Source organism: Sorex araneus, chromosome 6 (assembly GCF_027595985.1).
Source record: "Sorex araneus isolate mSorAra2 chromosome 6, mSorAra2.pri, whole genome shotgun sequence".
Classification (NCBI taxonomy): domain Eukaryota; kingdom Metazoa; phylum Chordata; class Mammalia; order Eulipotyphla; family Soricidae; genus Sorex; species Sorex araneus.
The window spans coordinates 83,876,933-83,899,667 of NC_073307.1; the positions used below are offsets into that span (position 1 = coordinate 83,876,933).

The 22,735-nt window shown below is 62.7% G+C and overlaps 1 protein-coding gene across 2 annotated transcripts in view; it reads left to right on the forward strand.

The window, feature by feature from the left end:
• RAPGEF3 (Rap guanine nucleotide exchange factor 3) overlaps nucleotides 1-22,735 on the forward strand; it is a 30,164-nt gene that overhangs the window by 2,280 nt on the left and 5,149 nt on the right. The window contains exons 1-19 of one of the 2 annotated variants that reach the window (XM_055143079.1): nucleotides 4,546-4,807; nucleotides 5,225-5,419; nucleotides 11,441-11,494; nucleotides 11,583-11,689; nucleotides 11,834-11,955; nucleotides 12,054-12,222; nucleotides 12,672-12,756; nucleotides 13,466-13,526; nucleotides 13,632-13,708; nucleotides 13,798-13,944; nucleotides 14,781-14,893; nucleotides 15,138-15,226; nucleotides 15,407-15,485; nucleotides 15,669-15,819; nucleotides 15,917-16,005; nucleotides 16,757-16,796; nucleotides 18,084-18,165; nucleotides 18,426-18,572; nucleotides 22,508-22,605. In XM_055143079.1, coding sequence (XP_054999054.1) covers nucleotides 4,802-4,807; nucleotides 5,225-5,419; nucleotides 11,441-11,494; nucleotides 11,583-11,689; nucleotides 11,834-11,955; nucleotides 12,054-12,222; nucleotides 12,672-12,756; nucleotides 13,466-13,526; nucleotides 13,632-13,708; nucleotides 13,798-13,944; nucleotides 14,781-14,893; nucleotides 15,138-15,226; nucleotides 15,407-15,485; nucleotides 15,669-15,819; nucleotides 15,917-16,005; nucleotides 16,757-16,796; nucleotides 18,084-18,165; nucleotides 18,426-18,572; nucleotides 22,508-22,605 — 1,911 coding nt within the window. In that variant the 5' untranslated portion in view covers nucleotides 4,546-4,801. Of the gene's footprint in view, nucleotides 1-4,545; nucleotides 4,808-5,224; nucleotides 5,420-11,440; nucleotides 11,495-11,582; nucleotides 11,690-11,833; nucleotides 11,956-12,053; nucleotides 12,223-12,671; nucleotides 12,757-13,465; nucleotides 13,527-13,631; nucleotides 13,709-13,797; nucleotides 13,945-14,780; nucleotides 14,894-15,137; nucleotides 15,227-15,406; nucleotides 15,486-15,668; nucleotides 15,820-15,916; nucleotides 16,006-16,756; nucleotides 16,797-18,083; nucleotides 18,166-18,425; nucleotides 18,573-22,507; nucleotides 22,606-22,735 lie in introns of those variants that run through there. The other variant, XM_012933221.2, reaches the window with a different exon arrangement.

Genomic DNA, 22,735 nt, shown 5'->3' on the forward strand with positions numbered 1-22,735 from the left:
AGGGCGAGGAGCACGGTGGCGTCAGAGCTCACCGTCCTCTTCCCTCGGCCCACCAGAGGCCGCTGGGTGCTCCCTTCAGTCTCCCACTTCCCATCACCCCAGCCGCAGAGGGCCTTCTGAGCAGAATCACAGCACAGGAAAGGAGGAAAAAGTAGAAGACCGGAGGCAGCTAAAAAGTGAGGAAGGGGCTGGAGCCATAGCACAGCGGGGAGGGTGTTTGCCTTGCACGCGGTCGACCCGGGTTCAATTCCCAGAAGAATCCCATAGGGTCCCCTGAGCACCACCAGGAGTAATTCCTGAGTGCAGAGCCAGGAGGAACCCCTGTGCATCGCCGGGTGTGACCCAAAAAGCAAAATAAATAAATAAATAAATAAATAAATAAATAAAAAGTGAGGAAGATGGAACAACACAGCCAGAAATGGCTGGAACACCCAGACCCGGGCTGACTTCTCGCTGTTTCTGTTCGCTTCACTTGTACCCGCAACCATTGAGCGCCTCCCAGCCGCGAGGCAGCCCTGGGTTAGTGCGGTGGGGAGAGAGGGAAAGAGTCACTAGCTGAGTCCTGCAGAGGCCGTGGATCGGCTCACATCATTTTGATATCTAGCCTTCAGGAGAGCTCCCGGCACCTCACGATCCCTGTGGCTAATGAGTCAGACTCCTGTGGCATTGCGTGGGGGGGAAAGGCAAATGGAGAGGAACACGCAGTGTGTATTAGTGGGTAGACGTGTGGCTCAGGGGGCCAGAGCAACAGTACAGCGGGTGGGGAATGTGCCTGGCACACGGCTGACTGGGTCCGATCCCCAGCATCCCACATGACCCCCAGAACACTGCCAGGAGTGATTCCCAAGTGCAGAGCCAGCCAGGAATAACCTCTGAACATCACTGGGCGTGCCACTCCCCCCATAAGAAAAAAAAAGAGTGGCTGTTGTAGTGGAACTGCCTGAGTATATCAGATTCATGACTCTCTTTCGCTGTGCCTCAGTTTCTTGATTTGCAAATAGGAATGGTTCTGAAGACTCAAGATATCTCTCAGATGACAAACAACAGCTTGTGCTCAGCCAGTGACCGAGAGACCACATTAGGGCTAGAGCAGGTGCCCTCGGGAGAGTCGAGGGCTCATTCCCTGGCTGCATCAGCCAGATTCGGAGGCTGGCTGGGTCTGGGAGGAGGCACCCGGGGCTCCTGTTTCTGCCAAGGGTGGTGGTGGCACTCCTGGAGCAGGTTACTGAGAGAGGGCAGGGGCAGGCTGGGGACAGGGCCTTTCCGACCTGGACAGAGCTAAGAAGCTGTGTGTGTGAGTATTGAGCAAAGAGGCCTGGGTAGGAGAAGTGCCACCCAGAGTGCCACCCAGGCACCCAAGAAGGTCTGGTCCCCATGCGCCGGCTGATCAAGCCTCCAGGAGCCTCTGTCACTGTCCTTCCTGCCTGCTCCCTCTTCTGTCTCTAGGACCCGTGCCTTGGGAGTGAAGGAAGTGATTGGACATGGGCTTCCCTCACAGAGCGGGGGATGTCCGAGTATTTGAGAACAGACTCCTAACCCCTTCGGTAGAGTCACTTAGTCCCTGTCGTGTCGCTTAACCTACCTGTGACTCAGCTCCCGCACAGGTGCCGTGGGAGAGCGATGCCTGCTTCACAGAGCTGTGTGACAAGGAAACCCCTGGGTCTCCGTGAGGTCCCAAGAGCCAGCGCTGCCACTGCTGGTCTGGGTCTAGCCCGGCACACCTGCCAGCCAGGGAGGGCGGAGGCTGTGCCTGGCATCGGTGTCTCGAGATGACTCACCATCTGGCTTGGGACGTCTTCTTCAGGCACATGTCCCCAGCTCCCTGCCCCATCCTGAGCCTCAGCCTCGATCACTTTTGATCACGTATTGATTGACCAGTCATTTTCCTGGTGTTTCCTCCGATGAACCGGGGAAGGAAGAAATCTCTCCATTGTCTTGGCGGGAGACGGGTGGCTTTGCCAGCAGTAAGAGCAGACAGGTGGAAGGTCCCACCTCTGTCTCCCCTGGCAGCCAGTGAAAAGTGATCACCCCAGTCATCTTGGTCTCCCAGGAGAGGGGAATGAAGCAGGTAATATGAAGAGAGAAGAAAGGCAAGAAAGAATAGTTTTGAGGAGAACGCCATGAGGGGCAAAGTTTGGGAAAGTTGCATTTTCACAGCTTTGCATGACTCTTTGGTACTCGCAGCCCCTGCTCCCTAGACACACGCTGTCTCCCTTTGCGCAGCTCCCCCTCTCAGATGCTGGGTCCGGCGAGGGCTGGAGTGGCTCTCTGTGCGATTCTCCATGGCACGGGGGCTCCGTGGAGGCAGGCAGCCCCGGTCTAAGGCCCACACAGCGCCATCACTACCTGCATTTTTTTTTCTTTTTGGGTCACACCTGGCGATGCACAGGGGTCACTCCTGGATCTGCACTCAGGAATTACTCCTGGCGGTGCTCAGGGGACCATATGGGATGCTGGGAATCGAACCTGGGTCGGCCGCATGCAAGGCAAACACCCTCCCCGCTGTGCTATTGCTCCAGCCCCTGAATTTTTTAAAAATTACACCAGCTGACTCAGCACTCAGGGATCACTCCTAGAGGTTTTTGGGGGACTAAGTGGGGTGCTGGGAATGAAACCTCAGTTAGAGGCCTGCAAGGCGAGTGGCTTCCCTACTGATCCCTAGCCGTGTGATCTGGAATACTTCTGTGCTTCTGTTTCTCCACCTGTAAAGGGGGACTGATAGCCCTGCCTGCAGGGTAGAGGCAGAGATGAAATACTTGTGAAGCCGGCGAACAGCACCAGGCTCCGGGAGGCTACCACGGCTGTGGGGATGCTGCCTGTGAAACTCACCTGTGAGACCTTTCAGACTGGGTCCTCGGTCCCAGCACCCTGAAACGCCCCCTCTCCCCCACCCCCAGCCCTTCACATCCACGCAACTCTTCCCGCCTATACCCAAGCGGTTCTCTTTCTCCCAGAAGCTGGGTAGGTGGGTCGTGGGGCCAGATTTACTCTTGGGGGTCCTCAGATCCTTGGAGGGGCTTTAAGAACGTCACCATCCTTTCTTAAAACTGTGCACATGAGCGATAAACCGGAGCGTTGGTCTAGGTGTTCAGGGCGCAGATTTCCGGGGGCGGGGGCGGCCGGCTTGTTATTTCCCTGCGGGAAAGCAGTCCTATTCCTCCCTGACCTGGCAAGATTTCTTTTTTTTTTCCTTGATAACTATTAAAATTGAGATTTCATCATAATTAGTTCTTTCCTCCTCCCTAAGAAGATAACAATGGGGGGAGGTGAAACCGAGAAGACCGGTCCTGGGCAGATGTCTCCCCCAGCCCTGCTGCGTTTGCAGCCAAGAGTGGGGTCGGGCACCCGCTACGGTGCCTGAGCACCACCACGGGGGTCCCTGAGCATCGCGGCGCCACCCAGCCAAACAGAAAGACAGCAAGCACCGCGCTAGCGCAGCGGGCAGGGCCCCGGGTTCCACCCCTGCGCCCAGCATCGGCCCCCTGAGCCCCTCCGGAGTGGTCCCCAGAGGAAGGGTGGGAAGGGGCACACCCTCAGGAGTCCTAGAAATCTGTGCGCCTCCGGCCAAGACCCTCGTCTAACTTCCTCGGCGATTCCCAGGCTCGGGGGTCGCTGCCCGTCGTTGCTGTCCATGGGCCCTCTCGGGAGCAGTCGGACAGGCGAGCGGCGTTGGCCGTCTCCGTGCAGGTAGACTCTGAGCCGGGAGCGAAGCGCCCCGGAGTAGGGCGCGGCCTCAGTTTCCCTACTCCCAGGTGCGGGGAAGGCACCTGGCAGCCCGACCCCCAGCCCCGGCGGGAAGCGGCCCGGGCCCGGATTTCCCTCCCGGGTGGGGCGCGCAGTGACTCAGCCTCCCCCGGCCCGGCTTCCGTGTTTGCCTTCCTCCTCGGGCCACGTGGCGGCCCGGGGCCCCGCCTCCGCCCAGCCCACCCCGGGACCCCCACCCAGCTCGATCCCGGGACCCCTGCCCAGCCCGACCCCTGGACCCCCGCTCCAGCCCAGCCCGACCCCTGGACCCCCGCTCCAGCCCAGCCCGACCCCTGGACCCCCCGCCCAGCCCGACCCCCGGGACCCCCGCCCAGCCCGACCCCCGGGACCCCCGCTCCCGCCCGGCCCGACCCCTGAACCCCAGCTCCAGCTCAGCCCGACCCCTGGACCGCCCAGCTCAGCCCGATCCCCGGGACCCCTCGCCCAGCCTGACCCCCGGGACCCCCCGCCCAGCCCGACCGCTCTGGATCCCAGCCTGGCCCGGCCCCTCGCCCCCCCCCCGCCCCGCCTCAGCCCAGCCCGACCCCGGGACCCTAGCCCAGCCCGACCCCCGGATACCACGGGGGCCCCGTCCAGCTCGACCCCCGGGGTCCGCCCAGCCCGACCCCCGGGATCCCGCCCCGCCCCGGCCCTGCGCCGCCCGGACCCCCGGAGTCCCGCCCAGCGCCGGCCCTGCGCCGCCCCGACCCCTGGGGTCCCGCCCCGCCCGGCTCTGCGCCGCCCCGGGGAGGGCTAGGGGCGGGCGGCGCAGGGGGTGTGACCGCTCGCGCCCGGACCGGTGCCAGCTGCGGCTCCGCTTCAGCGCCCGGTGCCAGCTGGCTTTCTCGCCTGGCACGGAGGTGGAGGCTGGGGGTCACTGGTGCTGGGGTGGGGGGCTTCCCCCTCCCGCCGCACTCCCGGCCCTCGCGCCCACCCGAGGGGCGCCTCTCCCACCCCAGCGCGCATCCCGCCAGGGTACCCCTCTCGGGGGGACTCGCTGGGCCCTCGCCCCCGCCTTCTGCTAGACCCTGCAGGACGTGTGAGCTTGAGAAGGAACATGAAGGTGGGTCAGGGGCTCCGGGAGCCTGACGCTGGGCAGTTTGGGTGGGAGGAAGATGGTTGGCCCGCGAGGCAGGAGGCGAGAAGGATGGGAGCGAGTTTCCAAGGACCCTGCGCCCAGAGTCTCAGCGGGGCAGTGCTCAGGCTCCCTGCAGGGCCCAGCAGCAGGGCGGGGCAGGATTCCAGAGAAGTCTGGGAAGAAGGGCCCGTGTCCTAGGTTCCGCTGGAGACCCCAACGCCTGCGTGCGCCAGACCGGCGGGCCCCAGCGAAGGTCTTCCTGTCCCTCCCCCGGCTCCTGGCAGGCTGCGGCACCTCCGCCTGACCAGCCCCGCGCCGCGAGGGAAGCGCCTCTGCCCGGGGCTCTGTGCTCGGCCTCGCCGCCCTGCCCCATGGCCGCCTGCCTGCCTCCCTTCCACACAGGTGGGCTGGCCAGGTGAGAGCCGCTGGCAGGTGGGCCCGCACGCAGAGGACGGCCCGGTGGGAGGCCTCCCCGACGTGGTGTCCGAGGGGACCGTGCTCAGCATGGTGCTGCGGAGGATGCACCGGCCGCGGAGCTGTTCCTACCAGCTGCTGCTCGAACCCCAGCGCCCCAGTCGCATCCAAGGGCTTCGCTGGGTAAGTGCCGTTGCCTGCCGGGGGCCAAGGCTGGGCACCGGGGCAGGGGCTGGGGAGGGCTGTACTAGGGACAGAGCACAGTGTCAGTGGCCAGCGTGCTCTGGATATGAGGGGCTGTTGCTGGGGGAACAGAGGTTGGGGCGCAGGGATAGCTCACACAGCTGTATGGGGTGTGTGTGTCTGTGTGTGTGTCTGTGTGTGTGTGTGTGCCCCCACTCGGCTCAGGAGAGGAGAGAGCTCTGTTCCTTCACCATCCCGTGTGTGTTGAGCTGGTCTGGAAAGATGGGAGGCGGCCCGTGGGGGCCGAGGGCTATGGCGTCTCGGTCCGTGGTGCATCGCAGTGGCAGCGTACTTTCGTGAGCCCCTCTGCCGATTCTGCTTTTGAATCGTGGGGTGCGGGGCCCCATGTGAATGCTGCTTTGTGTCCTGTTTTGGGGGCTCAGGGGAGGGTGCAGAGGTTTGGTGGCTCGGGTCTGAAGGAGTGGCAGGATGGTGATGGTGTGTTAGGGCGGGATTCGGTCAAGGGACCGGAACGGGCAGAGAAGCATCCCCACCCCCCCGACCTACAGAGTGAGCTCACCAGAGGCCCTTGTGCACAGTGTGTGAGCGAGTGTGCGTGGCGGGTGAGCGGTGTCTGGGTGTGTGAGCGCGTGTGCGTGGTGGGTGGGTGGCTGGTGTGTGAGCGTGTGTGCGTGGTGGGTGAGCGGTGTCTGGGTGTGTGAGCGTGTGTGCGTGGTGGGTGGGTGGCTGGTGTGTGTGCGTGCGTGTGCGTGGTGGGTGGGTGCCTGGGTGTGTGAGTGCGTGTGCATGGCTGGGTGGGTGCCTGGGTGTGTGCGCGCGTGCGTGGTGGGTGTGTGAGCTCATGTGCGTGGTGGGTGGGTGGCTGGTGTGTGAGCTCGTGTGCGTGGTGGGTGGGTGGCTGGTGTGTGTGTGTGCGTGTGCGTGGTGGGTGGGTGCCTGGGTCCCGGGTGGGCGGGAGCAGGACGGCCTCAGGCCCCCACTCCTCCCTTTGCGGTCCTGCTGGCCCCACCGCCTTCTCTCTGCCCACATCTGAGCAGGGGCTGGGAAAACCAAGGCTGGCGGAGGTGGAGGGTCCCTCCCCAGAAGGGCTAGACACCGATTCTCCCTGCTGACCCCAGGCCTCTCCCCCCAACAGGGTCTTCCTGGTCAGGGGCATACTCAGGTGGGCTGGACTCTGGGGGCCGCGGGGGCCCTCTGGGTTCGGCCATCCCAGCAGGAGCTGCTGCCTGGAGCCAGTGGGCTGGAACCCTCCCTCCCGCGTCCCTCCCAGACTATAATTACTTGTGTATTTATTTCCTGTCCCCTTCTCAGTGTGTAGAGGCAAGGTGGGGAGTGGGGGAAGGTCAGGGGCCAGGACAATGAGGTCACTGGAGAATCCCCTGGGACCTGAAGTCTGGAGGGGATGGAGGGGCCAGGAGGCCGCCAGGCTGTCTCCCGACTCCCCACCCCCACCCTACCCGCGCCCCAATTGGAGGGCTGGTGTGTGAAGAAGCCGGAAGGGTGGGGGCGGGGGAGGGTTGCTGGAGTATAATTGGGGTCAAAGGCACAGAAATAAGCCCCTCCCCTGCCAGGTGGTGATGCTCCCCCCGCCCCCCCTGCCTCCCCCTTGGGAATTAGAGGGAAAATGGGATTTTAGGATCAGGGCACGGACACTCCGGACCTGACCGTGTCCCTGGAGAGTGGCAGGCTAGTGGCAGCCTCTGGTGGAGAGACTCCGGGCCTGGCCCTTCTCTCCGAGGCCTTGGCCCCGAGAGGTCTCACACGTGGGCGCCCACACCGGCTGCCTGCTCTCCGGGCAGTGCCGGGGCTCCAGGCCGTGTGGACGTGGGGAGAGCCCCGCAGCCACAGGTCAGAGAAAGTGCTCGGTCGGAATCTTCCAGAACAGTGCCTGAGGCGGCAGGGCCCGGGGTCAGGCGCACAGGCCCTTCCCGAGGATGCGGACCACCAGGGGCCTGAGCACCTGCCGTGTCTGGGGGCAGCAGAGGGCAAGACCAGAGCGAGAAAGGCCTGTGGCGGGTCCCAAGAGCTCAGAGACATGCCCGCGTCAGCTGGTGGCTCGGTTCCCCACCCCTGCAGTCTGTCCCGGTAACGGCCAAATAACGGCGTCCACAGCCTGTGTCTCCCAGGGGCCGAGAGCCAGACACGAGCGTCAGGATCTCATTTCTACTAAGTGAAACGGGAAAGCAGAGGCACAGAGAGCCGGGCCGGGGGCCGGTGTGGGGCGGCTTGGCGGCCGAGGGACAGAGCCGGGCTTCGGTCCCAAACAAACCACTCGAGGGGAACCTGATTGTCAGGTTCAGTCAGGTCCACTGACCACGGGGCGTCCCCACCACCCCCACAGCCCTGGCTGGAGACCCTGACCTGCCAAGTGGGTCCCGGGGCAGCGGTCTGGCCCTGGGCCTGCCCCTCCGGTGGGCTCTGACACTCGCCACCAAGCAGGCCTGGCCCTGAGTCCCTCCTGCCTGAATTTGCGAGGAGGCAGTGAGTGAGCATTTTACCCAAAGCCACCCCAGTCTTGCTCTTCCAGTTCTTTTTTTTTTTTTCCTTTTGGCTTTTTGGGTCCTACCCGGCGATGCACAGGGGTTACTCCTGGCTCTGCACTCAGGAATCACTCCTGGCGGTGCTCGGGGGACCCTATGGGATGCTGGGAATGGAACCCAGGTCAGCCGCGTGCAAGGCAAACGCCCTCCCTGCTCTGTTATTGCTCCAGCCCCACAGTCTCTCTCTTCCAGCCAAGAACCCCTGAGGGTCATGGGGCCAGGGGCAGGGACAGCCAAAGTGCATTTCCTGTCCTCTCACAGGGAGCAGGTGTCCGTCATGAGGTCATGTTAAACTCTGGTCACGTCACAGCTGCGGCGAGGTAGTCGGCAGCAGCCGGCCCTGGTCCGAGTTCGTGGCACTGTTTACTGTTTCAGCGCCCAGCGTGGCACCTGTGGGGTCGGTAGTGCTGTCACGCTGTCATCCCTCTCCACAAACGAGGAAACGGAAGCTCGGGGCGCTTGATAAGCAGCCAAGGTCACGCAGCAGCTGGACCGAGGCACCGGGCTTTGGCGCTGATGTCCAGTCCTGGAACCCCGAAATTAGTCCCCCCCCACCCCAGGCTTAGGGTTTCCCGATACACACCAGCCTGTGCGGGGCCCAGGGGAACTAGACCAGCAGACCTGGGGAGCGTGGCCTGGCTGGACAGTTTCCAAACTCCGCTGTGGAACGTTCCTGAAGGCGGGATCCCTCTCCTCTCTGGGCTTCCGTGAAGCAGCAGGTGGAGGCCTCGGGAGAGGGCGGGCAAAGGGCCTGAGAGAGTGGACTTTGCAGTCAGGAGCAGGGAATCCTGGTGCCCCTATTCACCACCCCTCAGGGCTGCTTACGTAACGCCCAGCTGTGAACCAGGAGACAGATAGCACCCGCAGGGTCACCCACTGCTGGGAGAGCTATTCCAGGGGGAGCTTCAGTGTCTCGGCGGTTGTGTGACGCCAGGGACGTCGCTTCTCCCCGGGCTCCTGCGTTCCTTGGACAAATGCACCTTCTGGCCCTTTCGGCGGCCGGCCACCCTGGGGTGGGACAGGAAAGGTCTGCAGGTCTCTGATCTGGGGCATGACCGGCCCGGGCCGGGCCCTGGCACCTTCCCTCAGAACAGCACCCCCAAGAGAACTGACGCTGGCGCCTGGGTCGTGGGCAGCAGGGGAGATGGGCCCGTGACCAGGGCAACCCGGGCATTCGGACTTGAACAATAAGGGGTCAGTCCTCAGCACTGTTTGTTCTGACATGGGGCTGGCCGGGAGCATTCCCGTCCTTCCTCCCTCCCTGCTCCTGCTGGCTCCTCCTCCTCATTTCCTGTGGCCAAGTCTCCAGGGCTCCGTGTCTGGCACAGGGCTGGCCCATGACCCGGGCAGGGATTCCCTAGGGACACCTACCGGCTTCCGCCCGGGCCTGGGCCGCTGCCCACACAGGCCAGCCCTCAGGCCTCGGCCCGAGGTGGGGGGGGCGGGGGGGGAGCTGGAGCCAGGGGCATCCTGCCTCGAGGCGAGACCTGCTCCCTCTGCAGGGACCTGAGTGTGGCGGGGAGGGGAGGGGAGGGTGGGCAGGGGCAGCGCGCTCAGCGGCCTGCAGTGAAGGCCGTCGTGAGAGCGTGAGACTGAGTCCGACCAGTGCTGGGCGGGTCACAGAGACAGAGAAGGCTGCTCCCGCTCGCTGGAGACTGCAGGAGGCACAGAGGTGGCCGTCCTTGTGGGCCATAAAGCGCCCTGCCACTGGGCGGGCCGCGGCGGGCAGGGCATCCTGTCCAGGGCAGACCGCGCAGTCCAGCCCCCGGCAGGAAGAGAAGCGCCGGGAGTTGCCCGAGGGGCCGCCTGCCCCGTGGCAGCCAGGCTGGGGTCGCAGAGGCAGGGCGGGTGCCAGGGGCAGGGGGACGGAGGACGCCAGCGCCCCAGCGGGCGGCCTGCGTGTCCCAGCCAGTCCTGGGTGCTGCCGAGCCTTACTCACCGGCATCTGGGGAGCAAGGTGCCTCCAGGCGGCAGCACCCGCCGCCTCGAGATGAGTAATAGGAACCGGCGTGTAGCTGCAGCTCGGCCGGCAGAGCCTGAAGCATCCCGTCCCTTTGAACTCCGCTCTCCCTGAAGCCGGGCTTTGTGTTACGAGCATTTAGAGGTTTTACAGGCAAGGAGACCGAGGCGGGCAGTGATGGGGTCCCGTAGGAAGAGACGAGCGGGCATTGGAACCCGAGAGTCCGGCTCCAAGTTTTGTATTTTTATTTATTTGTATATATGTCTATTTATTTATTTTTGTTTGGACGCTGATTGGCAGCAACACTAGAGTTTAGGGTTTGTAGTTGTTTATTATTATTATTATTATTATTATTATTATTATTATTGGGCTGGAGCAATAGCACAGCCTTGCACACAGCTGACCTGGGTTCAATTCCTCCATCCCTCTCGGAGAGCCCAGCAAGCTACTGAGAGTATATCGCCCGCACGGCAGAGCCTGGCAAGCTACCCATGGTGTATTTGATATGCCAAAAACAGTAACAAGTCTCACAATGGAGACGTTACTGGTGCCCGCTAGAGCAAATCGATGAGCAACAGGATGACAGTGACAGTGATTATTATTATTATTATTATTTTATTTTGGTACCTTAGGCTATGGGCTGGAGCGATAGCGCAGCAGTAGGGCGTTCGCCTTTCAGGCGGCTGACCCTTGTTCGATTCCTCCGCCCCTCTCAGAGAGCCCGGCAAGCTACTGAGAGTATCGTGCCCGCGCGGCAGAGCCTGGCAAGCTACCCGTGATGTATTGGATATGCCAAACACAGTAACAATAAGTCTCTCAATGAGAGACATTACTGGTGCCCACTCGAACAAATCGATGAGCAACGGGATGACAGTGACAGTGACCTTGGGCCGTACCCCGCTGAGCTCAGGGTGTGCCCCTCCCTCTGTGCTCAGGGATCACTCCTGGTGGGCTGGGGGGTGGCATACGGAGTATCAGGGGCATGCAAGGGGAAATCTTCCTTGCTAGGCTCTTGTTCTGGCCCCGACGGCCTGTGTTTTTAGAGGCCTGTGTGGGTGTCCGCGCAGGGCAGGGCTTGCTGGGGGCCCTGTGGTTGGCCGGGCCTGCTGGGGCTCAGGCTTGTGACCCTGATGGAGACAGATGCTCTTCGTCTCCCCAGTTGCTCATGGTCTCTCCCGGCCCTGATGCCCACGTGCTGCCCCCCTGCCCCTCACTCCTCCCCCCGGCACAGAACAGGGGTCCCGGCTTCTCCTCTGCGTAGCTGCGCTGCTTGGGTGTGGCAGGGAAGGGGGACAGGGTGGCAGTGGGGTGTGGGGTGGCGGGGCAGAGAGGGGCCTTGGGGCCACACACAGTGTTTGCTGACTGCTCAGTGAGTGCCTTCACAGAAGCCATCAGGGTCCCAGCCAGGGCAGGGGTGTCCTGGGGCGCAGGGGACGCCAGAGCCGGCCCGGAAGGCTGCAGGGCCCCCAGCTAACAGCCGACCCCCCCTCCTGCCCTCAGACTCCCCTTACTGACAGCGAGGAGTCCCTGGATTTCAGCGGGAGCTTGGAGCAGGTACCGGCCTGGCAGGGGGCTGCTCGCGGGGGAGGGACAGCTGGGGGAGGCGGGGTCTGAGCCCCCCGCTGTGCCCACTGTCCGCTAGGCGTCCCCGGAGCGCGTGCTCAGGGCCGGGAAGCAGCTGCATCGGCATCTCCTGGCCACCTGCCCCAACCTCATCCGAGACAGAAAGTACCACCTGAGGCTCTATCGGTGAGCGGGCACCCCCCCCACGACGTTCTCCCCTCCCGCTGCTCCGGGTGTCTGTATCCACAGAGCTGGGTGGGCCCAGGCCTGCACCTTCCCCACCCCCACCATCATCCGATTCTCCTCCCGATTCTGCTTCCGGTCCCCTAGGCAATGCTGCTCGGGCCGGGAGCTGGTAGAGGGGATCCTGGCCCTTGGGTTTGGGGTCCATTCCCGGAGCCAAGCTGTGGGCATCTGCCAGGTGCTGCTGGATGAGGGCGCCCTGTGTCATGGTACGGCCAGGCCCGGGGGCGGGGGTGGGCATGGCCCCGGGGCCCCGTACCCACTCAACTCAACTTCTCCTTCCCTCCCCGTGGGCCTCTGCCCGCAGTGAAACACGACTGGACCTTCCAGGACCGAGACACCCAGTTCTACCGCTTCCCGGGGCCGGAGCCGGAACTCGCCGGCCCCCGGGAGCTGGAGGAGGAGCTGGTGGAGGCGGTGGCCCTGCTCTCCCAGCGGGGGCCCGACGCCCTGCTCACCGTGGCCCTTCGGAAGCCGTGAGTCTGGAGCCCCGCCCCCACGGGCCCCGGGGGCATCCCAGGGGGCGCGAGTTTGCCGGGAGCCCTCGCCCCGGCTTTGCTGTGGCATCTTGGGCCTCCCTGTCCCCCCAGTCTGGACCGGGGTCTCCCTCTTTCTGGACAGAAGGTGGGGCTCAGGGTCCCCAAAGCCCTGCTCATCCTGAGGTGCGCCCGAGAGAGGGTGGGCTCAGGGAACCTTCGTGCAGGCCTGGGGACCCCCAGCTGGGTGACTGGGGGTCTTCCCTGGCCGGCCTCTTCCTCTGCCCCTGCCACAGGCTGGCCCGAGGGTGCCAGGACGGCGAGGGGTGTGCTGAGCCCCGGCACTGACCAGGGCTGCCTGTTGCCGTGTGCTGGCTGGCCCAGTGCCAGCGGCAGCTGCCCGTGTCCAGCTCTGGGCTCATGTGCTCCCCGGCCTCCCGTGCCCACAGGCCAGGCCAGCGCACGGACGAGGAGCTGGACCTGATCTTCGAGGAGCTGCTGCACATCAAGGCCGTGGCCCACCTCTCCAACTCGGTCAGTCAGCCTGGCGCCCGCTCCCGGCCCTCCCGCCCTCTGGCCCCAGTGTCCGTCCGGTGGGCAGACAGACCCCCGGCACCCCCCCACCCCCCTCAGGAACCTGCCGCCCGCATCCTGCCCACCACACTCTCGTCTGCCTCTCCGGGCTCTTTCCTCCCCTGCCTGTCCCCTGTCCAGTCCTGTGCCCTGAACTAGCCACGACACCTCTGTGCCCCGGGCCCTGTGTCCTGCCGCCTCTGTGCCCCGGGCCTGTGTCCTGCCGCCTCTGTGCCCCGGGCCTTGTGTCCTGCCGCCTCTGTGCCCCGGGCCTATGTCCTGCTGCCTCTGTGCCCCGGGCCTGTGTCCTGCCGCCTCTGTGCCCCGGGCCTTGTGTCCTGCCGCCTCTGTGCCCCGGGCCTTGTGTCCTGCCGCCTCTGTGCCCCAGCCCTATGTCCTGCTGCCTCTGTGCCCCGGGCCTGTGTCCTGCCGCCTCTGTGCCCCGGGCCTTGTGTCCTGCCGCCTCTGTGCCCCGGGCCTTGTGTCCTGCCGCCTCTGTGCCCCGGGCCTATGTCCTGCCGCCTCTGTGCCCCGGGCCTGTGTCCTGCCGCCTCTGTGCCCCGGGCCTTGTGTCCTGCCGCCTCTGTGCCCCGGGCCTTGTGTCTCTGGGCCTGACCTCTCCGCGTCCTGCTCTGGATTCCCTGACTCACCAGCCTGTCCCCCACCACAGGTAAAGCGGGAATTAGCTGCAGTTCTGCTCTTTGAACCACATAGCAAGGCAGGGACCGTGTGTAAGTCCCCGGGGGAACTGGGGGCTGGGGGGAGGGAGCAGGTGGGACAGAGGCCATAGAGAAAGGGGCGTCCTCAGCGAGGGGTGACACCTGTGCCCCTCCCAGTGTTCAGCCAGGGCGACAAGGGCACCTCGTGGTACATCATCTGGAAGGGGTCTGTGAACGTGGTCACCCACGGCAAGGTGAGTCAGCTCCCGCCCACCCTGGGCGTGCCGCTACCCTGGGCAGTATGGGGGGCCCGGGTTGGGCTGTGACTGAGGCCTGGCCGCAGGGGCTGGTGACCACGCTGCACGAGGGGGAGGACTTCGGACAGCTGGCGCTGGTGAACGACGCGCCCCGGGCTGCCACCATCATCCTGCGGGAAGACAACTGTCACTTCCTGCGTGTGGACAAGCAAGACTTCAATCGCATCATCAAGGTGCTACGGGTGGGGGTGCGGAGTCAGGGACACGGCGGGCAGTGTCCCCGCAGAGGTGGGGGTGCGGAGTCAGGGACACGGCCGGCAGTGTCCCCGCAGAGGTGGGGTGCTGGGTGCAGGACCAGGGTGGGAGGTGGAGGGGCAGGGAGGGGCGTGTGAGTCTCTGCTGCTGTGTGAGGGGCTGTAAGGCTGCGAGCTTGGGGAGAGGGGAGGCAGCCTTATGGAGGGGGTCCACGCGGGACGTGACAGGAGACTTGCTAAGGATGCGCAGGGGCAGGAGAGCAGCGAGACCCAGGTCGAGAGTGAACAGGGGGTGCGGAGGCTTAGGGCCCAGTGGGAAGCCTGTGGGTGCCTGTGGGTGGCTGGTGTGGAACACAGGGTGTGTGTGTGAGAGAGAGAGAGAGTGCATGTGTGTGCACCTGTGAGTGTGTTCACTGTGTGTGCACATGTGTGCATTTGTGTGGGTGCACTTGTGTGTGCATGTGTGTGCGTGTATGTGCACGCACCCTGTGTGAGTGTGCTTATGTGTATGAGTTTGTATACATGTGCAACTGTGCGTGCATGTGTACGAATGTGTGTGCACCTGTATGCATGGGTGTGCACCTGTGTGCAGCTGTGCATGTATGTATGTGCACGTGTGCTCCTGTTGCATGTGCACCTGTGTGTATGTGTGTGCAAGCACAGGGGTGTGCATCTGTGTGTGAGCAGCTGTGTGAGGTGCGTGTATGTGTGCACATGGGTGTGTATGGGTGCGTGCGTGTTTGTGTATGTGTGCTTGCATGCATGTGTGTGTGAGTGTGCCGAGCTCTGAGCTCTGGCTGTGGCTCGTTCTCCAGGACGTGGAAGCCAAGACCATGAGGCTGGAGGAGCACGGCAAGGTGGTGCTCGTGCTGGAGAGGGCGTCCCAAGGCCCCGCCTCTTCTTGCCCCCCAACTCCAGGCAGGAACCGGTACCAGCCCCCTCTGTCTGCCTTACCCCTTTGCCACCCTCCTTCTGCCCATCGACTCCTGCCTGCTGACCTCCTGCCGGCGGGAGAGACATCCTGGGACTGAGGTGTCCCCTGACTTAGTCTCGCCCTCGCCCCAGAACAGGCCGGCACTCAGGGAAGGGTCGTGTGGTTGATGGCTGTGGTTTTCCTGGCTGTGGGGGCGGGGCATGCTGATTATTCACAGAGGAGTGGTCATTTCTGCTAGGTACACCGTGATGTCCGGCACCCCAGAGAAGATTCTAGAACTGCTGTTGGAGGCCATGAGGCCTGATTCCAATGCTCATGACCCAACAGGTAGGAGCGGGGAGACAGCTTGCTGCTCTCGGCAAAGGCCAGGCCCCTGTGTCTGGCCTGTGTGCCGGTTCCGGCGGGCAGTAGTGGGCAGTGCTGGACACTGGCCTGTGGTGGGGTTGGAGGAAGGCATACTTGGGGGCGCTGACCTCTGACCCCACCCCGCTCCCCACCCCCGGCCAGAGACGTTCCTCAGCGACTTCCTCCTGACCCACAGCGTCTTCATGCCCAGCGCCCAGCTCTGCACTGCCCTCCTGCACCAATATCCTCCTCTCCCGGATCGGGAGCCATGGGGGAGGAAGGGGGAGCCCTTAGCCTGGCCTGGCTTGGCCGACCCCGCCGCGGTCCTTCCTTGCCAGCCAGCCTGAGCACCCGGGTGTGGCGGGCGGGGCGGGGGGCGGGGGCAGGGTGGACGCCACCTGAGGTTCCCTTGACTGGTGGCCACTTTCCACGCGGAGCCGGCGGGCGGCAGTGAGCAGGAGCGCAGCACCTACATCTGCAACAAGAGGCAGCAGATCCTGCGGCTGGTCAGCCGCTGGGCGGCCCTGTACGGCCCTATGCTGCACACGGACGCCGTGGCCACCGGCTTCCTGCAGGTACTGGGTGATGGGGGGTGGCGGGGGCATGTCCAGGCGGGCGGGGCACCGGGTGAACAGGGCCGCGACCATGTCCGTGAACCTTGGCTCTGCCCAGAAACTCTCGGAGCTGGTGAGCAGGGACGCGCGGCTCAGCCACCTGCTGCAGGAACCGCTGTGGCCGGACAGGCGCCGTCACCACCACAGGTGTGCGGGCGGGGGGGCGGGGCGATGTGCGAGGGCGGGGCCATGGGTGGGGCGAGGGGCGGGGCCTCAGGCCTCGGACTGTAAAAGTGGGGGCAGCTTGGGTCAGAGCCGGGCCAGGCCCGGGGCTCACTGGAGTTCAGTCCCCTGAAGCCCCCTGTGGTCCCTTGAGCCCCTGGGCAGTGATCCCTGAGCGCAGGCCAGGAGTGATCCCTGAGCACAGCCAAGAGAGGCCCCAGAATGTAAAAGATTCATTATCTATTTCCCGTTTGAAGTGGGAGGAACCGTCTGAGAACAGGGAGGCTGGGCGCCGCCTGCCCTCCTGCCTCGCCTCCCTCTCCTGCCTTGCCCCTTGCGCTTCCCAGTGGGCACGTAGCTGCCGACGTGCGTTCTGAGGCCCCGGGCACCTGCCCACCCCACCTTCTCCCACGCCCACTTCTTCACCGGGCCAGTTCCTGTGCGCCCACCCAGAAGGGTTCCTAGAGGGGACCCTGTTCTGCCCAGACCTCATGGGGGACAGCCGCGGCTCGGCGAGGGCCCCCTGGGCTGCCCCCGTACCCTGCGGCCCTTTGCTCTCTCGGTAGTTTCCCTCCCTGCTGGTTTTGGGACATCCAGAATCCAAGCCCCGGCTCCCAGGGCCCGGTTTGGGCCCCCAGATGCTAGTCACCCGGTCTCCCAGCCTCACTGCGCCCGTGACGTCCTCCCGCTGGACCCCGTGTCCCTAATCTCACCCCTCCCCTCCCTTGCTCCACAGGTTGGAAAATGGTTGTGGGAACGCGTCTCCTCAAATGAAGGTGTGTGCTCGGACCCCCGGTCCTGCCTGGCTTCTCCCAGTGCCTCCTGCAGCCCTCCCCAGGGGCGCTGTGTTGGAGCCCCCTCCCCCAACACACACAGCCTGGGACAGGTGTGCACCAGGCTGCATTTGCTGTTGCACCCAGAGGCCCAGGGTGCCCCCCCTCCAGTCCTCAGGGGAGTGCGGGGCTGGCAGGTGGCGCTGAGGTGGGGACAGGCCTGGGGGTGGGCTGGGCCGGTGTGGGCCGCCCCAGCTTCCTCGTCTACCTTCCCTGGACGCTGTGTCCTGCTTCATGTCCCTCGTGCTCCCAGCTCAGGGCCGGGAACGCCTTCCTTTCTCTCACCCTGCCTCTCGGGGTCCTGCCCGTCTTTCAGGCGCAGCCCTTCCCTAGAGAGGCCCCCCGACTCTCCTTTTCTGGGGGCCCCCTGCACCCTCCAGGGCTCCATCTTCTGGGACTTCCTTGGCAGCCTCACCTCTGCCCAGGCTGCTTTCTCGGTCCCGGTCCTCTTGTGTCCCTGCCTGCTCTCTGCTGTCCCCGGGTCAGCCTCTGCAGCGGCGGCTTCCCTCTGCCGGGGCTCCCACCCAGGTGGGAGGGGGGTGGCTGGCTGAGCGAGGGGTTGCCGGGTGGTCTCGCTCTGTAACGGGGGTCTCTGAAAGCAGAGCACGCAGTCAAAGGCGGGCTTGCGTGTTCCTGGGAGTGAGCACTGTTCCGGGGGAGCCGTAGGTGTGAGGGTGGAGGAAGGGGGTGCTTCCGGCAGGTCGGGCATCTGGGTGCAGGAAGCCAGGGAGGCCTGCGGGGGCTGCCCCGGGGAAGGGGTCTGCCTTGTGGCCACAGAGCCTGGCAACCCATGAACGAGCCAAACAGGGTCACTGGGGGCATTGGCGGGGGGGGGGGTGGGGGCTGTTGCAGGGGCTCTTTCTGGAGACAGCTGAGACTCGGGAGCATGGGGGAGTTTGCAGGATCGGCCCACTCAGCGACAGGAGCACCAGCAGGGGGCTTGGCTTGGTCAGCGAGAGCTCGAGGGGAGCCTCAGCCCCTGGTGGACACTCGCAAAAGCCCAGGCCAGAGAGAAGCAGGCTCGGACCCCAGCGTGGCCCCGGGCCAGTCCGCTAACCTCCCTGAGCCTCAGCGGGGTTGCAGAGTCGCTGTGCCAGAGAGCTGCTGCGAACACATGAGCCCCCCTCCCCCCGGGCCCCGGAAGCTCCTTACCTGGGCTCAGGTGTGGGTCACCGCTCCACTCCGGGGACACGGACCGGGCCGTTGCCCTTCACTTTCTCTTCTCCTCAGGCTCGGAACGTGCCTGTTTGGCTTCCCGGCCAGGACGAGCGCGTCCCCAGCAGCAACTGTACTATCCGAGTCGGGGACAAAGGTCGGTGGTTGGGGCCACTGGCTGGCTTCTGGGACCTGGTCGGGGACGGGCTGTAACGCTGCGGGGGTGTGGGGGGGGATAGGCTGCAGCCCCGGGGGGGGGTCTCTCTCCAGGCCTCTCTCCTGGGCCCTCTCTCCGTGTCAGCCCCCATCACCCTGAGTCTGCCCTTCCTGCCTCTGTGAGCCCCTCCCTCTGCTATGTCGCTGTCCCCTCTCTCCCGGGGACGCCCTCCTGTAGCACCCTCTCACCATCCCCTGCAGTCTCATATGACATCTGCCGGCGGGACCACTCGGTGCTGAGCCTGCAGCTGCCTGTGACAGCCTCCGTGAGGGAGGTGATGGCTGCACTGGCCCAGCGGGACGGCTGGACCAAGGGGCAGGTGCTGGTGAAGGTCAACTCGGCAGGGGGTAAGTTGGTGTCTGCAGCCTCCTGTGGGGTCCCCCTCAGATCTGTGCCCGGGGTCTCTCCCCATCGAGACCGTCTTTGTCCCTGTGGGTGAAGGTTCGCCGTTCTAGGAGGTTTATTCATTACTTATTAATTTTTGGTGGGGGGCCACACCTGGTGATGCTCAGGGATTACTCCTAGAGAGCTTGGGGGACCAGTGGGGTGCCGGGGATCGAACCCGGGTCATCTGCATGCGAGGCAAGCGGCCTCCCCGCTGACCTATGGCTCCTGCATGGCGGGTCTCATGGAGGCGTTGGCAGGTGGTGTGCAAGAGTGCGAGCTCCCGCCAGCACAGTTGGGGGCCTCGCCTCTGTCCTGTCTTTAAAGTGCAGACAGTGGGATGGTCAGCTTCGGAGAGGAGTTGTGAGGGCCAGGTGAGAGTGGACAGTGGGATGGTCAGCTTCGGAGAGGAGTTGTGAGGGCCAGGTGAGAGTGGACAGTGGGATGGTCAGCTTCGGAGAGGAGTTGTGAGGGCCAGGTGAGAGTGGACAGTGGGATGGTCAGCTTCGGAGAGGAGTTGTGGGGGCCAGGTGAGAGTGGACAGTGGGATGGTCAGCTTCGGAGAGGAGTTGTGAGGGCCAGGTGAGAGTGGACAGTGGGATGGTCAGCTTCGGAGAAGAGTTGTGGGGGCCAGGTGAGAGTGGACAGTGGGATGGTCAGCTTTGGAGAGGAGTTGTGGGGGCCAGGTGAGAGTGGACAGTGGGATGGTCAGCTTCGGAGAGGAGTTGTGAGGGCCAGGTGAGAGTGGACAGTGGGATGGTCAGCTTCGGAGAAGAGTTGTGGGGGCCAGGTAAGAGTGGATCTACCGAAGCTGTCCGAGTAGCGAGCGGGGGAGAGCTCTTGATTGGCTGAGCACAGCTTGGCATGCAGGAGCCCTGGGGTCCAGCCCCTGCACTGCACGGTCCTTTAAGTACCACCGGGAGTTGCTCCTGCACACAGAGCTGAAGATAACCCCTGAGCACCACCAGAGGTAACCCCCAAATTAAAGTGTTTAGAATGGTGTCGGACACATGGTCAGCAGGACTGTAGATACTGTTACTGTCATTATTATTTGTGGTGCCAGGCTCAACCACTGAGCCGCACCATACAACTGCTATTACCACTGGGCGTGTATATTCATTTAATTTTAATAAAGCGAGGAAGTATGCATGTCTGTTTTGCTTCCAGAAGAGGAAACTGGAGCTTAAGGGGATTAAATGACCTTTAAATTGAGGCTCATGTTGTCAGGCAACCTTTCTGAGGATCATATATGGGCCAGCCCTGTGCTTGTTGCTCGAGGTCCCAGCAGGAGAGAGCAGCTGGGTGACGGGTACGAGCTGGGCGCCCAGACCCACCCGCCCCTTCTGAGCTGGCTGATGTCGTGTGGCTTGGGGCCTCCGTCTCCTCTTTTTTTTTTAAAAAATTTTTTTTATTGAGTCACCATGTGGAAAGTTACAAAGTTTTCAGGTTTAAGTCTCAGTTATACAATGCTCGAACACCCATCTCTTCACCAGTGCCTCCGTCTCCTCTTATGTCCAGCGAGTCCTCTGGCTGTGCTAAGCACAGAGGCCACTGTGGCTGGGGAATGGGGGTGGCTGCAGGGCAGTTAGCCGGGGCCTGGATCAGAACGGAGTAAGAAAGGTTATTAAGACCTCTCTCTGGAACATGAAAAACCACTACCGGGACTGGAGGGACAGTCCAGCGGGGAGGGCGCTTGCCTAGCACATGGCTGACTCGGGTTTGATCCCTGGCATCCCATATCATCCCCCGAGCACCGCCAGGAGTGATCCCTGAGTTCAGAGCCAGGAGTGACCCCTGAGCATCGCCAGGTGTGACCCCCAAACAAACACCAGTAAAAAAAGATACCACTACCGTCTTCCCATGAAGACTGCAGTCAGTATCCGACATAGACAAGAATTATGGGTACCCATAATAAAGCCCAGAGTGGTGGTGAGATTTAAACCTTCTTCCTTCAGAAAAAGGGGAGAGGATGAGGTCACCTGTGTCTGGTGCGGCTCTGCGAAGCACTGCCCTCTTGTGGTTACCTGGAGAATTGCAGTTGCCCAAAATCGTGGCCAAAATCTTGATTGCGATTTCTGGGTCCAGCGCCTAGGGTACCGGTCTCCAGTCTTCTCACCCACATCAGACTAGTAATCTGGTCTGATTACTAGACCAGACTTAATTTTTTAATTTTAATTTTATTTTATTGAATCACTGTGAGATACAATTACAAAGCTTTCATTTTTTTTTTTTTTTTGGCTTTTTGGGTCACACCTGGCGATGCTCAGGGCTGATTCCTGGCTCCGTACTCAGGAATTACCCCTGGCACTGCTCAGGGGACCATATGGGATGCTGGGAATTGAACCCGGGTCGGCCGCGTGCAAGGCAAATGCCCTACCCGCTGTACTATTGCTCCTGCCAGCTTTCATGGTTTTTAATTTTAATTTTATTTTATTGAATCACCGTGAGATACAGTTACAAAGCTTTCATGTTTGAGTTTCAGTCATACAATGAACACCCATTCCTCCACTAGTGTACAGTTTTCACCACCGATGTCCCCAGTATCCCTCCCACCACCACCCCGCCTCTGTGGCAGGCACCTTCCTTCTTCCTCTCTCCTTTTGAACATTACGGTTTGCAGTACAAATACTGAGAGGCCGTCATATTTGGTCCTTTATCTACTTTCAGCACACATCTCCACCCCAAGTAACCCCTCCAACCATCATTGACTTAGTGGTCCCTACTCTATCCCATCTCCTTCTCCCCCAGCTCCTGAGGCAGGCTTCCAATCGCTGAGCAGTCCTCCTGGCCCTTGTGTCTACTAACCTTGGGTGTCAGTCTCATATTACGTTATTTTATATTCCACAAATGAGTGCAGTCTTTCTGTGTCTGTCCCTCTCTTCCTGACTCATTTCACCTAGCACGATACTCTCCATGAACATCCACTAATTAGCAAATTTCATGACTTCATCTTTCCTGACAGCTGCATAGTATTCCATTTGTGTAGATGTACCAGTTTCTTTAGCCAGTCCAGACCAGACTTTATTATTTCCTGCTCTGTGTATGTGTGCTTATAAGCCCTCTCCAGCCTGTACTGCTAGTGTTACATAATTTAAAAACTATTGAAAAGAAAGTGCCAGAGGAAGTGCATTTTCTTGGCGTGTGACCAAGCCCTGGCAACATGTATGGTCCCCTGAGCACTGCCAGGAGCCACCTCAGAGCACAGAGTCAGAGGAAAAGCCTGAGCATTCCTGGGTGTGGCAGCAAGGTTCAAAAAGAATAAAGTGAAATGATTACATCTAACTAAGACAGATGAGGAAAATACTGAGTCAAAACACTCACTGGGGGGGCTGGAGCGACACCACAGCGGGGAGGGCGTTTGCCTTGCACGCGGCCGACCTGGGTTCGATTCCCAGCATCCCATATGGGCACTGCCAGGGGTAATTCCTGAGTGCAGAGCCAGGAGTGACCCCTGTGCATTGCCGGGTATGACCTAAAAAAAGCAAAAACAAAAAACAAAAAAACCCACTCATTAGGTTCTCTTGGGAAGGGACTATGGTCTTGTGCACGGTCCTGTGCCCTTGAGGGGCTGCGACAGAGCTCCGGTCCACGTGGACCTGATGAGCACCAGCACCAAGACGTGTGGCAGGCACGTCCCGATAGCTGGGGAGGCCCTGGTCTGCACCCCGTGCCCACGGGGTGTTCCCACCAGCGGGTCCCCTGGCCTGGCGAGTCTGGGCGGATCTCACGGTGTGCATTCGACAAAGGAGCACTGGAGCGCGGGGAGGCCGCAGTGTCGCCCAAGAGCAGCCTGTGTCCCCGGGAATCCCGTTCACCCGCCCTGGGGTGCAGGGGCGGTGGGGTGTCGGCCCGGGGCCCGCTCTCCGTCCCTCCCACACAACCCGCACTCTCCTTGCAGACGCCATTGGCCTGCAGCTGGACGCCCGCGGTGTGGCCACCTCCCTGGGGCTCAACGAGCGTCTCTTTGTCGTGGACCCCGAGGATGTGCACGAGCTGGTAGGGGCAGGCAGGGTGCCGGGGTGCAGCGTGGGGCTGTGCTTGCGGGGGTGCGGGGGCAGGTCGCACCGAGATGGGGGCCGCTCTGCTTGCAGGACGTAAGTGGGGAGAGGAAGGAGCTGAGCTAAGG